Consider the following 17,792-nt stretch of genomic DNA (forward strand, 5'->3'; position numbering starts at 1 on the left):
TGTTTCAGGCCTTGCAAAAACCTCAAACATCATTAAAACCAGGCTTCTCAATAAAAAGATAAACTGAGGACCAAAAAGTCAAATAATTTGACTAGGTAGTGGTAACTCTAAGTCTAGAATCCGGGCTTCTGAACTCCTTGTTAGTCCTCATTTCATTCTGTCGTACTGTTACGGATAGCTCTTATCTCAGTTCTGCCACATCCTAGTTAGGTGGCCTTAGGGAAGTCCCATCACCTCCTCCAGCTTCAGCTACCTGTCTGTAAAACACAAGGATTACTCAAAATACCTCCTATAAAGGTACATGTTCCAGGCACTTAAAAACCACTTAATAGTAGTTGTTTTTATTTTCCTAACATATAACTTAAACATAGATTATGTTACCTTCATATTGATTTTAATAGTCATAATTATATAAGACTCTTAAAAAGAGGATGTGACTGATTTTTCTGATAAAAACTGATTCCTGTCTGGGTTAAATATGTATGAGAGAAAATAGCACTTACTGGATAAGGATTTTACCTTTACTACTCAATGAATTTTCCCCGGGAATAATATCCTTTATATTAGAGGAACCATCAACCAAAGCCCATTATTGAAAAACATTTACTCCTATGCAAGTTGGCTAACTTTCACTCTCCATTTAAATATAATGATACTGCCATTTTTCTCTTCTTGAATTGTAATAGGAAATTTCCATTAATAACCTTCTAAACTTTATTTTTTAACTTTACATGAATTTATTTATTAGGTAAAGTTTATTGAGAAATAAAGAACAAGATTAACTCCTAACTCATAGTGATTTAGACCTGATCAAACTCATTACTCTTTTCTTTTCCTAGACAAAGGTTACATATGTATAAAGAAGGGAGACTATTATCAGATTTTTCTTTTGGGTACATTCAGAGCAACTGGGAAAATTGGAAGCAACAATTAACACATCTTATTCATGTTATTCATAATATTTAAGCTGTAAAATGATTTTTTTCTTATACAAAAATCATATTCAAAAATTGCTATTGCTGTAGAGTGTTAATTTTGTGTCTTAATGTTTTGGTTATTAAAGCTTTTCTAAAGTTATTAGGTTGGATTTATTATATTAGAGTATCCCCTGTAGTAAAGAAAGCTTTTGCTTTCCTATTTAACAACTTTATGATCAGTTTTCTCTTCTACAAAGAACTTAATTATTTACCACGAAGTGTCTTCATATTAATTGAAACTCTCTGAATATTCAGAATACATTTCTTCATTAGGAAACAATCTTACTGGAAAGGGCTTTCTTCTAACTGCATGCTATTTAACTTCTTTTCTGAACTTGGCCTTAGCTACACTAGCATTTCTGAGTACTCTCAGTTTTAAAACTTGGCTTCCAAGAGTGAAAAAATCTATAATTAACTTGTGATGAGATAAACCTTTAACTTTGTCCCTTGCTGGACACCTGTTCATGTGAATGCAATCCAAATTAAGTCCTCTCACACTCGTGTCTACTTGATCTGGTTTTGTTACTGAAGCTGAATGAGAGATTCCAAAGGAAAACTTAATTACACAAATGCACATTTTAAAATTATTGTATATTTTATATCTTTACATCTTGAGTTTGGTCTTTTCAAGAACTTAGCTCACCTCATATTTTAAGTTGGAAAATGAGGTATTCATTGCGTATTTTTAAAGCTGAAGCTAAGCCAATTTTAACGATACCTCTATCAACATTTATATTTTACTGCTTAGCTGACTGTTATCAAAGTCATCATAGTGTTTATATTTTTGGTTTTGTCGTGACCAGTCTGTCATTTGTTTTTGTGCAGGAGATCTTGTTGGATAATTCTGTGTTGGTAGGTCCCTGACCCTCAATTCCTAACTTTTTTGAGGTTTGCAGTGCTGTTTCTTTGTGTCTTTTTTTTTTTGGTTGTAGATGTTCTTGTTTTCCTCTGCATCTCTGTTTAAGCTAACCATCAATGCAAAGCCCAGTATGTGTAGCATGTTACATGGTGTTTAGTTACTACCAGTGCAAGCAAATCCTCCCTAACCTTCTCCAGCTGGTGTACTCACTCCTTGCACTTAATTTCGTATCATTTTGATTTACTATATTCGTTTTAGAAAGGAACTGTAATTATAGTTTGATTTCATTTCTGTATTTTGCCTGCTTGGTTTTTTGGCCTTAACCCACTCTATTCCTCTTTCCATTATAAGTGCTGGAGAATGACATGGTGATATTAAGCATCCCATTTTGCTTTGTGTGACAGCCTTCAGTCTTTTTCCATCAAACAAAGAGTACTTTCTAAGCATGCCTTTTCTAAAAGATTGTTTGACCAGCCTGAATAATGCTTCACCTGCCTTGTATTATGTGCTTGTAAAACTCCAGTTAAAATAACTAGTAGAGTCATTAACTTTTCTTTAAATCGTCTTGTAGAGTGCTTTTTTGTCATTGAATACAGCTGTAATCTTGGGCATGAGAAAATTTAATGTTTTACATTTTAACTTCTCTGTTACCCTCTGTACTTGTGTCTACCGATGGAGTTCTTAACATGACGGGAATGACATTACCTTGAGACTTTGATAATGGCATTCCTCTCTTTCGACTTTTGAGTTCATGATATGGCTTGAGGATATCATAGAACCTATTTATGAAGCAGTTCTCATCCATATGTTTCACTGATGATATATTTACAACCTTTTTCTGTCTTTGGGCTTTTGACAAAATTTAGGAGTTAGCTCTCTCATTGCATGTATTTCGTCTTATATATGAAAAGCCAGCTGCCACCACCTATTCTTTTTCTCAAAATTTAGCCTCTGCTTTTTTCAACAAATTCACCTACTTCAGTCCTGCTTTTCCTGCATACACAATCTAAAGATCACTATAAGAATTATGCCATTATTTCTCAAATTTTGCTTGGAAAATTACTATCATAAGACACATAATCATTGTTGTAAACCACACCAAACTGGTCTTTACTTACATAATTAGAACAAAATGAATTTCAAAAATGCTAGATTTTATTCTACTTAATGAATCCACTGAGTAAGAATTTGTATCCAGAAACTTTTGACGTGTTTTAATTGCTCATTTAAGGTACATCACCAGTCATATCATTTACACAACTTATTGAAATTTACATTGTTTAAATACATCTAAGTAAAAAGAATATGTAGAGTCTGTCATTCTGAGCAGAAATATTCTGTATCTCTAAGATAGGTACATAACATATATAATTAGATATACATATATGTAAATTTTGCTATCTATAATGTTTGTCTCTAAAGAACATTTTTTTGTTGCATATGTTTTCTAAGTAAAACTCTTTCTGCTTTTATTTAAAAATGCATTTACTTACCCTGTATGGCATCTGAATAAAATACTTGATATTGAATATTGATAGAGACTTGCATTAATAATAACTAACATTTATTGAGCATTTACTATTTACCCAGTATTGTGCTAATAAGTATGAGTACTTTTGCATGTTTCTTGGTATTAACTTCACAACAGCCTTCTGAGATGGGGGTAGTGTTACCTCCATTTTACAAATGAAGAGACTAAGGCACAGAGAGGTTAAATAACTTGCCCAAGGTCACACAGCTGGTAAGTGGTGAGTCTAGAACTCAAACTGAGACCATTTGACGCCAGAGCCTCCATTTTAACCAGTATGCTGTATTGCTTATATTAATTTGTAAAAATTTCTGCATAGAGAATCATAAAACATAATATAGTTGCATGAGCACAAATGTATAAACTGCAAATAAATTCTTAATTGTATTTGTTTTATCTCTCAAAATAGTTTTGCTCACATAAATTCTGTGTCTTTTAACACTGTCGAGGCTTTTGCTTGGATTTGCTTATTAATATTGCATAATTAAGTATATGTATTACTCCTTAAGCTATTTCTAAGTTATAAAATAAAAACTGTGTACTAGAATAATTTGAATTTCTGTATATTTAATAAGTTGCATCCAGCCCAATAATTGGGTCCAGTGGTTGTTAGACTTAATGAGTACCAGGAAGAATTTCAGCTCTTTCAAGTCCCCAAATGATATCTTTCAGGTGAATCTCTGTAGTCCCTATTTGTTACTGAGAAGAGCAGTGCTGGCTTGTTTACGTCAGCTTGTGCAGAGAGAGGCAGCTGAAGTTTCAGAACATGCTGTTATGCTTGCTAAGGACAGCAGAGAAGAGTTGACTCCAGGTAGTTCTTTTTATCAACATTATCTCAAACTCAAATGATTATTAATCCTCAATCTTCCGTATAAAGATGAGTTTTTAAAACAAAACTTAAAAGGTAATATATAACATGTCTTAAACCTGCTACAAGAGATGATTGCTAACAATTATGTATCATTCCAACCAGTGATGGTACCAGTTTAGACCAGTGGTTCCCAAACTTAGGCCCCCAAACCAGCAACATCCACCTCACCTGGAGACTTTGTCAGAAATACAGACTATTGGGTCCCATCCCAAATCTGCTAAACCAAAGTTCTAGGTATAGAGCTGAGCAATCTTGTTACCTGTGTTCTCACAATCCTTGTTAATGTATACTGAAGTTTAAGAGCCATTGTGTTTAGAGCAAGTTTTTTCACAGCAGTCGATTGACATTGGATTTAGCCCTTAAATAATTTATCATATGTACCTTTCTTCCCCCAAAACCTCATTTTATAAAATTCACCATAGATGAGTCTGCTTCATATTAAAGAGTTTTTACATACCTTCTTCTATATTTTAGAGCTGAATTAAAGGATTTCTTAGCCAGTAAAATTTGTTTTAAGTATATATCCTTTCATTTTAAGGTTATGTGAGTAACCCAAGCATGCATGTAAATTCAAACAGTCTACAAAAATAGTGCTGGCAATATCTTACACTTTTATATATATGGTTTCCAAAGTGCCATCACTTTTAGGCCTCTGATTTCACAAAGCTTTCCGATATCTAACGCTTTCAAATCCATAATGTGTTTGACTGTCAAGCTGTGCCTTTTAAATTACAGTTTTGTTATTATATTAAAACTTTTGCTCTGGTTTGAGTTAAACAGCATTGCTGAACTGATACACTAGTAGTCATCAGACAGGTTACAGAACTCATGTGAAAACTATTCAATGATCACTTAACCAGAGAAATTTTAACCTTCTAACCATGTGAAATATTCTCCCCAAAGCGACCTTAGGTTTATATTCACCACTGATATTATCTGTATCTATTGCTTTAGGGTTTGATTGTGTAAATATGCTGGTACATGTTCCTAGATTTATTGAATTAGCTATGTAAGTAAAATTATAGTAAAGAACTCATATAATTCCTTCTTTAAATTTTGTAATTTTTCAAACCCATGGAATAGTTGAAAGAAATGTGCATTGAACACATAGATTTGCCTACTTAATATCTTTGACACACGTTTTATATATCTCTCTCTTTCCATATATATCCACACACACAAACTTTTTGCCAAACCATCTCAAAGTAGGCTGCAAGCATCATGACAGTTCACCCCTAAGTACTTCAGTTTTCATTTTCCAAGGACATGCGGGATCACACCTCATTTCCACAAATAATAAAATTAAAAGTGATTTAGTAACAACATAGAATGTGCAGTCCTCACACAAATTTTTCCAGTTATCACAAAAATGTCCCTTATGACTCTTTCCTACCCCCTCAATCTCACCCAAATGTGGGATCCAGTCAGGACTCACACATTGCATCAGTTGTTCTGTCTCTTCAGACCCCTCATCAGGAACATTCCTACCACATCCTTTCTGATCTTTAAAAGATAATTTCTCTTTTAAAATAGTCTCATCATAGCATAATCTTTAGAAAATAAATCTTTTCATGAATACTAGATGAAAAAAAATTTGTTCTTTTAGCATTTCCAAAATTAGAGGAAATAGATTCTAGATCAAGGCTACAATTTTCCTTGAGATGCTTTATTACTTTGCAATGAGAATATGGTGTAGTAATTTTTATTAATTCAGTAGAGTTCTGTAGTTCCACAATAACTTAGTTGTAGTCATTTTAAACACTCCATGCTACAGTTATTTTCTGAGTTTTACTCTTACATTAATTTAAAGTCTTTAAGTATTGAGTGTTAATTGGATTTAAATGTTTACCTAATTTAAGGACAATATATTAATAATTCTCAATAAAGACTTATCTTTCAGTGACATTGCATAAAACATGACTGTACAATCTGTACGGTATCGTGAATAATACCAAACTGTGAACTAAAATAGACCTCAGTAGGTTAAGGCACAGTATTTGGATTAGTTCTTTAAAATATACTGGCACATAATATTTTCATAACTACTGAACGTGTGTGCTTCTCATATGGCAGTTTTGTTTTCTGTATTACTTAGATCATCGATTTTCTTCTTGTCAGATGCTAACATCAGAGAAGTGGGCCTTGAAGGGGCATTACTGACCTTACTGGACAAAGAGACAGATCAGAGATTGTGCCATGATATCAAAGAGACTTTAAATCATATGCTGACATCTATGGCAGTAGATAAGCTTTCCTTTTGGTTAAAGCTTTGTAAAGATGTACTTGCTGCATCAGCTGGTAAGTACTGGTGAATGCCAGTTGAAATAATAAAATTGAAAATAAAAATGTTATATAAAATTGTTTCTCAGTGACAGTTCATCAATCTTGTGTGAATATTTGTATTATAAATTGCTTGTTACTTCAAATAGAGTCTAGTGCTAAAGTCTAACACTTAAGCCTGTTTTTTTTTTCTTTTGGTTGTCTTATGTGACTTTCCTATGTACAACTAACTAAAAAGTAGAGTCATTATTTATGCAATAAAAAGGATGAGCTAACTTATAGTAGCCCTATCATTTGTTTTCATACGTGTGATAAATATTTGAGGGATTGCCTCAAGTTGACATAATAGAAAACTCACCAAAGCTTATGACATTTTGAGCAAGCCAGTTTCTCCAACAGTTGAATAATGTTAACTTCAAATAGTGTTTGAAATTAGTGTTATTTCCCTAATGTCTTTGCTAGTAAAGATCATTGTTAATGAGAAAGTGTATTAAAGTCTTTAAAATTTATATCCTTGGAGTAAAAAAGAAAATAAATGATAGGAAGAAAGAAGATAGAAACCAATTCTGTTCTAGGTCTGGTACATATTTTATTTGGTTAATCCTTTAACCATTCTTTGAGTAAGCAGTATTATTCCATTTTACACAAGAGAAAACAAGACTTGGAAAGGTTAACTAATTGCCCAAAGAGACACAGACAGATTCAGGCCTTAGCTTGCATGACTTTAAAACACAACTTCCTACTATATTTTAGTAGCTCATTTCAGTTACTTAAGTCTTACAATTTAATGTAGTTCTAATCTCTGAATTATGTGAAAGGGAGAAAGGTACCATAAAATTCAGAGGTTTTTTTGTTTGTTTTTTGGGGGGTTTTGGTGATTTTTGATAGTCTTCTTCTCTTCCAGTTATTTATACCTGTTCTTCAACCATTATGCTCCACATTTTTCTTCTTTAATGCTCTGTTCTGTCTTCATTACTTAAGAACTTGCAAGGACTTCTCCATTAAGAGAAAATGTGTATGTGCATTTCTGATATCTCACCTGTCTTTTTTTAATTTAAATTCATACTCCCTGAGCATACTAGCTCAATTTTATTTCACCAATTATACGTTATCCTGTGTAGTTAGGCCCTATCCTTCCTGTTAGGAAAACATACATTTCAGTTTCTGTTGACTTCTTAGTCATAAGACATGACTTTGCCATAACTTCATTTGTGACGTCTTTGCTATCATAACACATTAAAAAAATGTTGACATAAAAGATAATTTAAGAAAACCAAGTTAGCTTTGTTTTATAGCATTAGCTCCATTTTAAATAGTTACTACGTTAACAGTTAATATAAAGAGCAAATAATTCACCACTCAGTGACTCTGGTCATCAGGACTGTATGAGACCATAATGATAGCAATGGTTCTGTCCTAAGAAAAATATTTTAAGACATTTTCAATAGGTTCAGGAACTTTCTTAAAGCCATTCAAGGCTCCAGTGTTAAAACAGCATGCCAGGGCCGGCCTAGTGGCTCAGTTGGTTAGAGCGCGAGCTCTGAACAACAGGGTTGCTGGTTCAATTCCCACATGAGCCAGTGACCTGCGCCTGAGCTGAGCTGCTGCTGAGCTGCCAACAGGTAGCAGGATGGCTCAGCTGGTGAGAGCACGTGCTCCTCACAACAAGGTTGCTGGTTCAATTCACGCATGTGATGGTGGGCTATGCCCACCCACAACTAAGATTGAACACGGCACCTTGAGCTAAGCACCTGCGAGCTGCTGATGGGCGGCCCGATGGCAACTAGACTTGGAGCTGAGCTACCTGTGCCCTCCACAACTAAGACTGAAAGAAAACAACTTGGCTATTCCCCTTCCCCAATTCCCCAGCACTGTTCCCCTTCCCCAATTCTCCAGTAAAATCTTAAAAAAAGAAAACAGCATCCCCAGTACAATGCACTACATTCCCTACTCAAGAATTTTGATCTTGGGCTGGCCGAGTGGTGCGTTGGTTAGAAGCTGGCTTGGGATGTCAGCTCTGAGCAGCAGGGCCTCGGTTTGAATCCCACATGAGGGCCAGTGATGCTGCGCCCTCTACAGCTAAGATGGTGAGCAGCAGCTTGACCTGGAGCTGGGCTGCCGTGAGTGGCTGGCGACAGCCTAGGCTTCAGTGGGGCTGGCCGGCAGCGGGTGTGAGCTGCTGTGAGCGGCCGTCTATTGGCCGGCGAGTGACTGCCTTCACCCAAGAAGAGCGCAATGATAATACCAACATGGGCCAGTGAAGCGACGTCCTCCACAACTAGACTGAAAAACAAAAGGACAGCAATTTGTCTGTTCCCCTTCCCCGATTCCCCAATGCTGTTCCACTCCCCCATCCCAAATAAAATCTTTAAAAAAAAGAAATTTTTGATCTTCCCTAATATATCCATCTTCATATAGGGGATTGATAATTACTGCAGTATCTAGTATCATGTTCAGTTTTTCATTTTGAATGTAATTTAACAACTATGTTCTTTTGACCTAGAACAGTTCTTACAGCATTTCTTTAAATACCACTATTATCTGTATTTAATAGGCATGATTGTTTTACATTGTTAGAAAATGTGTGCTTGATCAACAGTAATTCCGGTCTGAATTTGAAGTCATTGGTGTTTCTTTATAAATATATATCTTCCAATTGATTATAATTACATGTATTCTCCCTTGATAAAAGATTTTACAGCTGTAACTTGTGTGGATACAATGCAAGAAGAGGAAGGATATAAAGGGGATGATGCCTTCGTTCTGACCACCAGAAATGATGACAGATCCCATCCTTTTACCAACCCCCGATGGGCTACTAGAGTCTTTGCTGCTGAATGTGTCTGTAGGATAATTAACCAGTGTGAGAATGCACACAGCGCACATTTTGACATTGCTTTAGCACAAGAAATGAAAAAAAGGGATTCAAGAAGTAAGTGGCGTAATAATGAAAAGACCAAATGATATACTTAGAATTGCTGTCTGCTTATGTTAATATTAACTTAAAAAGTAAAACTGAAAGATAGTTTTTATTCCAAATCAGTTATGAAACTTGAATATTTATATAAATTGTAACTAATATATTTTTAATGTTTAAATGCATTTTTAATGATTAAGCCTCTTAAATTGGCATCCACTTTTGTTTAATGGACATATGCAGTGAGTTAAGTTTGTAGGGAATAATTATGTTATCGGAAAGTAGTATGTGCTTTAACTACTTCCCAAAATTTATTTTCTGAGTTATAACTTACAGCAGTTTTGCCGATGGGTTATTTTTTTCATGGATATTACTCAGAAAACATTTGAGCCTATCTCAATGTAAAGTAAACATGGTTATAAGACCATTTTAACCTTATAGTCTTCAGTTTTATTATTGTTACCTAAAAATGTGTGTGTGTGTTATGGTTTGATGTTTAATTTTTTTAAATTCACATCAGCAATGTATGTTCAAAGACACAATGCACATATCTGAATGCCTTAAAAATAATTCTTTACCAGAAGAAAGAATTATAAGGCAAAACGTTGCTATTGCCAGTCTAAAAGTATTAGTTAGGTATCTCTGTTTTAATGATTTTTCAAGCAACATTTTAGTCTCTTATTTGTGATGAGCACTGTGCTGGATAGATAGTGATAAGTATAATGTTAATATATCACACATGCTTACTTATTTCCTGTGTTCCCAGTTAAAATTGTAATTGGCACTTACTAAGATGAGTTGGTTTCTTCAGTGTGACCTATAGCTATTGAATTAATGTCAAATTTATTTTCCGTAAAAAGTTAGCTGTACCCCTAAACATTTTATTGTTGGAACATTGTTGAATGATTGTCTTATGCCTTTCCATAGTAGACTTAACTATACCAAAAAAATTTGTTGTAGGAATGAAAGGAATTCTCATTTATAATTTTATAGCAAGGAATGTTTTTTTTTTTTTTTTTTTTTTTAGCTGAGCCATCCTGCTACCTGTTGGCAGCTCAGCAGCTCCTCAGCTCGGGCTGGACTCGAACCGCTGTTGCTCAGAGCTCAAACTCTTGAGCGAGCTCTTAACCAACTGAGCCACTCGGCCGGCCCGGAATGTTTTTTATACTCCCATTATTTGTATGTGTGTCAGACATGCAAAAATAAGGTAGTCTAGTCTGTATAAAACACTACATAAACTTATTTTTTAAAGGAAGATTAAGTCTTTAGCTTCAACTTGACATAAAGGGTATAATTAAATTACTGCCTAATTCATCAGAGCCCAAAGTCGCATAAGTACTTTTCAATGTACTTATAGCAGAAAGTCTGAACAAAATTTTTACTGAAGGTACTATTAGCACTCTTTTAAAGGCTACTAATTCTGCCTTTGGTTTTTGAATAGCTATATAATTACTAACTTTGGGATAGTTTTTTGTGTGTGAGTATGTATAGTGGAGCAGTAAATCCAGCTTTAAAGTCTGTATTTAACAAACAGTAAATCAAATCAGAGGTACTTAAATAAAAGTCTAGGTTATGAATTTAAATTAAAAACTTAATATAAATCTTAGTTCCAGCATATTCTTTTTATTAATAACTTTTTTTTTTATCTTGTAGATGACTTTTTGGTGCTGCATCTTGCCGACTTAGTTCGCATGGCTTTCATGGCTGCCACAGATCATAGTGACCAGCTCCGTCTTTCTGGCCTTGAGACTTTGTTAGTTGTTATTCGGCAATTTGCAACTATTCCAGAACCAGAGTTTCCAGGTCATGTGATTCTGGAACAGTATCAAGCCAATGTAAGCACTTTCTATTAGAGAACTCTATTGTTAAACACAGGATAAAAGTCTATGAAACTAATTAGCATAGCACCTCTTAACACATATATAAATAAGTATATAGCTCTCATATATCACCATTATGGTCAATATACAGAAAATGCATATGTTTGAAGAAATCTTAAAGTAAAAGCAAAGTGGTACATAAAACATGTCTTTTATAACATTAAAGGTTAATTTTCCTAAATAAAACCTTCATGGTAATTTGGGGAAATAAAGGACTTTGGTAATGAAATTCTTTACAAAAATATCTGAATAAGCTTAAGATAACACTAAATCAAGAAAAAAAATTAAATCATTACTAAACATTTCATTTAGGCTACATGCATGTTTTATTTTCAAATCATTATTCCTAGAATAAATGTAACTACCTTCATTTGGGTTTATTTGAACTTAGAAAAGAATTCAGGTTTCTGTTTCTGGTTCTATGATCTTTTTAACTGATGTTTGCCCAGTGCACTGAGCAATCTAAGAAGATAAAACCATCACATGTTACATCACACAAATCACATGTAATCCTCCAGCAGCATTCATCGCAGGATACCTCCCATTATTTAGAGGCAGCCTCTGATGGCTAGCAGTTAGAGACACCAGAGCAGTTAAGCAGTTAGCAGTCTCCATCATGGCTTACCAGCAGGTCATGCCAGTGTATGCTTAGGGAGAAAGCAAAAGGAAGAGAGTAAAGTTACATAGAACTATTATATTAGAACAAAATATTAAAATTCAACTTAATTAAGGGGAGCTCTGTTATATTTTTAGTCCTCTTAAAATTGCAGATGATAGAAATAAACTACAACTCAGCAGAAAAGGAAAATTGTTTTCAGGAATCTTAGTTGGCTCTGCTTGGTTTTGTACTGGCTTTATTCTCATGTTTGATCTCTCCAAGTGGTATCAAGATGGCTCCCTTAGCACCCAGAATCTTATAATGAGACAGTACTTCTTTCCCAGTACTCCCAGAGACAGTCTTAAGGAGAGCTTTCATTATCCCAGCATGGGTCTCTGGAGCCAGGTAGTGCTGTCACCTCTATAGCAACAATGTGGGCTAAGTAAAACTTGGGGAAAGAGAAGGTTTCCCAAAGGAAAATTGGAATGCTGTTATCAAAAATGGGACAATATGCTATGCTGGCAAAAAACAAGTGTCTGTAACACCAGTTATAAATAAGAATTTTAGAATAACATTAAAAAGAGAAAGAGCTTGTGCTGTCTTACTTACTGATCTTGATATATAATGATCACATCATTTCTTGCCAGGTAGGAGCAGCACTTAGACCTGCCTTCACTTCAGAGACACCACCTGATGTCACTGCCAAAGCATGTCAGGTAAATGCCTAAAAAGATAAAGCTGAAGAAGTGAAACTGTCCTTTCTAAAGCAATTCTCCAATTTGTAACCCAGATTCTACATTATAGTTGTCTAACCATTAATCTCAAGCTGCTCCTTTCCCTTTGCTTTTTAAGTTTAGAGGACATCCTCTTCCTTTCATCTACTGGGTCATCGGGAAAGTCATGATGTATTTTTCTATGTTTTACAATGCAAAAATGCATCATGACTTTCCCGATAACCCAATAACTGCATAGTAATCCAGGATATACATAAATCATAATTTTTTTAACCAGAAACAGATAAATGGGTTTTTAAATCTTTTGCTTTTGCAGATAGTGCTGGAGTTAATGACCTTCTGCAAAGTCATCTCATGAGGTGCAAGCATATCTGTAAGATAAATTCTCCAAAGTTCAATTGCTGAGTTAAAGAATAGTATAGGGGTTTACCAATTTAAACTCCTGCCAGTATGCGTGTCCCACAGTCTCAGCAGTATTGTGAATTGCCACTTTTAGATTTTTGTCTATGTGATGGAGCACAGAGGGTATCTCAGGATAGTTTCAATTTGTATTTCAAGTGCGACTGAGCATGTTTTCATGTATCTGTGAACCATATACTATACAATTTTGAAAAAGTGCTTTTCTTGGAGTGGTTGTAAAACACTCAATATCCAGCCCTGAATGACCTGATGTAATTTAAAGCAGAACTGGCTTGAATTGAAATAATTATAAACATAATGGGAAAAGTAATTTTAGTCAGATTTTTCAACTTGCTTTTCAGTTGTATTTAGAAGTGTTCGAGTACCTTCAGTACTCAGAACTGTGTTATATGTTATATTGAGTCTCATTTATCAATGACTTTACAGTTCTTGCTGTAAGCCACTTGAAATATTGTGAAATGAGACAGGAATGGAATAAATAGATGGAAAAGGAAAAAATTAATTTTCTCTGGAAAAAGAGAAATACTGTGATACCCAGGAAACCATAGACAGCCCCTGATAATTGAGTAAACTATTTACATTGGAGAATTATTAATGATGTTTTGTTTTAGAAATTTTTTTTTTTTTTTAGCTCAGCCATCCTGGCACCTGTTGGCAGGTCAGCGGCAGCTCAGCTTGGGCTGGGAATCGAACCGGCGACCCTGTTGCTCAGAGCTTGCACTCTTGAGCAAGCTCTTAACCAACTGAGTCACTCGGCTGGCCGTTAGAAATTTTTAATACCTTGTCTTCAAAAGAATCAATCTTCTTTGGGGTTTTAAATGTTAGGTGCTTTATCTTTCAACAAACTTATATTAATTACCACACAACCACAGATTTTAGAATAATAAGATGAAATAATCAAGATTGGAGAATTAATTAACATTAATTCAAATGTTAATCCAAACATTTATGAATGTGGTACCTTCTGTGGCTTAATTTCTCTTTGATTTTTGTATACTTATTAGCACTGGTTTTCTTGCTTCAACTGTAGACTTTATTTCCTTTTGAAATGCTGACTTTTGGGTGTTACTATCAGCAGCATCCCATTGGGTTTCTTGATAGCAAGGTGATTTCCTAAGATGTTGCTGAGCTCTGCTGAACTCACAAGGGAGACATTTATAATTTTTACATGTAACTTCTTCTTCTCTGAAAAACCAGGTTTGCAGTGCCTGGATAGCAAGTGGAGTTGTAAGTGACCTTAATGATCTCCGAAGAGTTCATCAGTTGCTTGTCTCATCATTAACAAAAATACAGGCTGGAAAAGAAGCTCTAAGTCACTTATATAATGAAAGTGCCTCTACCATGGAGATCTTAGCTGTGCTGAAAGCCTGGGCAGAGGTTAGTACTTCTCAATTTATAGCTGGAATCTTGGAAGTTGTTAATAAACACCTTGGGCCATAAACTGAAATTAACTTTTTAAAACACAAATAAGTCCATGTTTAAGGCTAACAAAAGACTTTGAACATGCGATTCATTAATATGTTAATCGAAATTTTGGCCAAGCATTCTAGTGTTCTCTGTTGTCTGTTATCTGCTGCTTCAAGCAGAGGCAGTCTTGAGCCAGAGACTATAATAGCCATTGGAAACCAATTTTTATTGAAATCTGAGTTACTAGAAATGTGGGTGTGTTTGTACTATCAACTCTATAACACATACTTCAAATTTTTTATGCTCATTTATAGACTTGAATATAAAATAATAGTCATTTTCTTTTCTAAGATTAAAGAAATCTTATAGGAAAATGCTAAACTTCATTAGTTACTTTTCTAATCAGGAATAAAGCTATATATTTTTTTAAATTTACTATGGAAATGTTCAAGCAAATAGGCAAGTAGATATAATAATATAATGAAACAGCTTATACCCATCATCCAACTTCAGCAGTTAAAAGACTTTGCCAGTCTGGGTTCATATATCATTTTAATGAAGGTATATAGTCTCAGATTGCAACTGAGAGAGTTAATCAATATGTAAAAAAGGATTTCCTCCAGTAGAACTAATTAAAACGTGAAGACTGTATAATCTCTATTTTTGTTTTCATTAGTTAGGGTTGACAAATCTTGGTTAGGAACTAGTTCTCCCTAGCTTAAATAAACTGGATCTATCTTTAACAGTGAACTCGATGCCTTTAAACCTATGCTTTTTGTGAAACGAACAAATTCTGTAATCTCTGTAACCTATTTTACAAATAATTCTCTGCTTATATTTAGTATTCTTTATAATAATTTGAATCTCTGTGCTCTTGCTTAAAGCCATTACCTCCTCCTGTTCTCTCCTCAGTAAAGATAATAGCTGAGCAGCAGGTTCAGCATAAAGGAGGTCAATAGTCCGCTATCTGAATTCCTTGGCACCAGATAATATTTGGAATTCAGAATTTGGGGGATTCTCAAAAAGTAATGCAGTGCATATTCCATGTATTTATCCAGAAATTCTGGGGCAATACCATGGACTCTGTAATCAAACACATTAATGTATCTATAGTAAAATGTTTGAATAGTCACACTCTGTTGGATAAATCGCCTCACATAAATTCAGTTTTGCCACCAGATTAGTTTACCTCAAATTTAGATTGTTTCAGAGCTTATTGGATTTTAGAGCTGTAGTGAAAGGGGTAGTAATACAGTCAGTACATGTTGTGTTCTATGTTGAATACTTGAACATCCTATAGAGTCCACATTAAGTCTCTGTGTGTGTAAACTTTTTGTAGTGACTTAGTGGAAACTTAGTAAGAAAATATTTTCAGTGTTTCAGCTTACTGCAGTTCACCTGAAATTGTAGGTTGAGATGGATTATAAGGCCCTGCCTAGGCTTAGTGAGAAAGAGTGCTGAGATCATTTAGTTACAGGTGTCATGGTTGTGAAATACATATTTGCTAATCATTTGATTTCCCTAATTGATCTCATTGAAGATAACCCTTTTGGATCTTTCTACCCCAGTTTTGTGTATGGTTACACATGTATACTTTTTGGTATCACAATGCATTTCAAGTCCAGTAAGTTCAAAAGTAAGTCTGCCTCCTCAGCTAGATAAAAATATTACAGCACCTTTTCAAGGAGTACAAATTCTTCCTGCTTACAGATTAACCTTTAACAGGTCTACATAATTGCTGTAGAAAGACACAGAAACCTCAGACAACCTTTGAAGACTACCACCTGTTCAGAAGAGAGTGTTAGAAATGGGTCACACTCATCAGATGGGTTGCTGGACTTGGTCCTCACAGACCTGGGCACCCTGAGCAGGCTTTGGCTCGCTGCACTTCAGGATTTTGCTCTCTTAACTTTGCCTTCAGAATTTGCCTCCCAACTTCCTGCTGAAGGTAAGGGGGTAAATATTTACATAATTCCTACAGTGACGGTAACTTTTCAACACTTTTCCTTTAGCAGGTAATGTTTATCTGAAATATTTTTCCCAGAATCATTTTTATTCATACAATACGCATGTGAAAGTTGCTTCAGGGAAGACACACGAGTTGATTGGCTAGATCATGAGGTGTGCACATCTTACCTCCTCAGATACTGTAGAATTGCTCTCCAAAGTGGTTATAACAATTGATGCTTACCAACAACATGTTTCTGTTTTACTACATCTCCCCACCATTATGTTATCATACTTAATTTTTTGCCAATCTGATGGGTATGAAGTAGTATTTCATTGTTTTATTTCCTTGATTGAGAATCTTTTTTCGTAGGTTTTTGGGCTGCTTAAGTTTCTTCCATAAATCACCTAGTCATAATCTTTGCCCATTTTCTACTTGGTATTTGTCATATTCTTACGAATTTGTTAATCTTTTCTATCTCTTTAGTATTATTCTTTTGTGGTTCCATGTCTTAGATATTTTCTCCTAGTCTGTAGCTTGTTCTTTCTTTTACCTTATTAAAATTAGTATAATCAGTCATTTATGGTTTATGTTTTTTTATTGTGAAATAAACATTTTTTAAATTAGTTTCAGCTGTACAACACATGCTATAGTTATACTTTTCACCCCTCAAAGTAACAACCCCCCTTCCCCAATCCGCTTCCCCATTCCCCCCCATATGATACATATCTATTACAATTCCCTTGACTCCACTCCCACACTATATTCCACATCCCGTGACCATATATATATATATATATATATATATATATATATATTCACTTATAGTTGACATACAGTATTATACAACATCAGCTTCAGGTGTACAGTGCAATGATCAAGCCTCTACCCCATCCATCAAGCGGTCTCCCTAACAAGACATGTGACCATCCTACAAAATATTTACAACATTACACCCTACAGAATATTTACAACATTATTAATTATATTCCTCGAAATGTCTTTCATATCCCCGTGGCAATATTGTAGCCACCTATTTATGCTGTCTAATCCCTTCACTTTCTCCCTCATCCCCACCCCCTCCCAACTAGCAACCATCAGTTGTTCCTTTAAATCTCTGAGACTATTTCTGTTTACTTTGCTCATTCATTCAGTTTTTTAGATTCCACATATAAGTGAGATCATATGGTATTTGTTTTTCTCCAACTGACTTATTTCACTTAACGTAATAGTCTCTAGGTCCATCCATATTGTTGCAAATGGTACGATTTCATTCTTCTTTATAGTGGAGTAATACTCCATTGTATAAATGTACCAAAGTTTCTTAATCCAGTCGTCTACTGATGGGCATTTTGGTTGTTTCTAAGTCTTGG

General features: G+C 34.6%; 1 protein-coding gene across 3 annotated transcripts in view; it reads left to right on the forward strand.

The window, feature by feature from the left end:
- LOC109389048 (HEAT repeat-containing protein 5A) overlaps positions 1 to 17,792 on the forward strand; it is a 49,626-nt gene that overhangs the window by 8,159 nt on the left and 23,675 nt on the right. The window contains exons 3-10 of one of the 3 annotated variants that reach the window (XM_019654276.1): positions 1,803 to 1,829; positions 4,037 to 4,175; positions 6,354 to 6,533; positions 9,208 to 9,447; positions 11,086 to 11,267; positions 12,558 to 12,626; positions 14,262 to 14,441; positions 16,197 to 16,419. In XM_019654276.1, the coding sequence (XP_019509821.1) occupies positions 1,803 to 1,829; positions 4,037 to 4,175; positions 6,354 to 6,533; positions 9,208 to 9,447; positions 11,086 to 11,267; positions 12,558 to 12,626; positions 14,262 to 14,441; positions 16,197 to 16,419 (1,240 nt within the window). Of the gene's footprint in view, positions 1 to 1,802; positions 1,830 to 4,036; positions 4,176 to 6,330; positions 6,534 to 9,207; positions 9,448 to 11,085; positions 11,268 to 12,557; positions 12,627 to 14,261; positions 14,442 to 16,196; positions 16,420 to 17,792 lie in introns of those variants that run through there. The other 2 variants (XM_019654277.1, XM_019654278.1) reach the window with 2 other exon arrangements.

The sequence above is a fragment of the Hipposideros armiger genome, unplaced genomic scaffold (assembly GCF_001890085.2).
Source record: "Hipposideros armiger isolate ML-2016 unplaced genomic scaffold, ASM189008v1 scaffold_218, whole genome shotgun sequence".
In the NCBI taxonomy this organism is placed as follows: domain Eukaryota; kingdom Metazoa; phylum Chordata; class Mammalia; order Chiroptera; family Hipposideridae; genus Hipposideros; species Hipposideros armiger.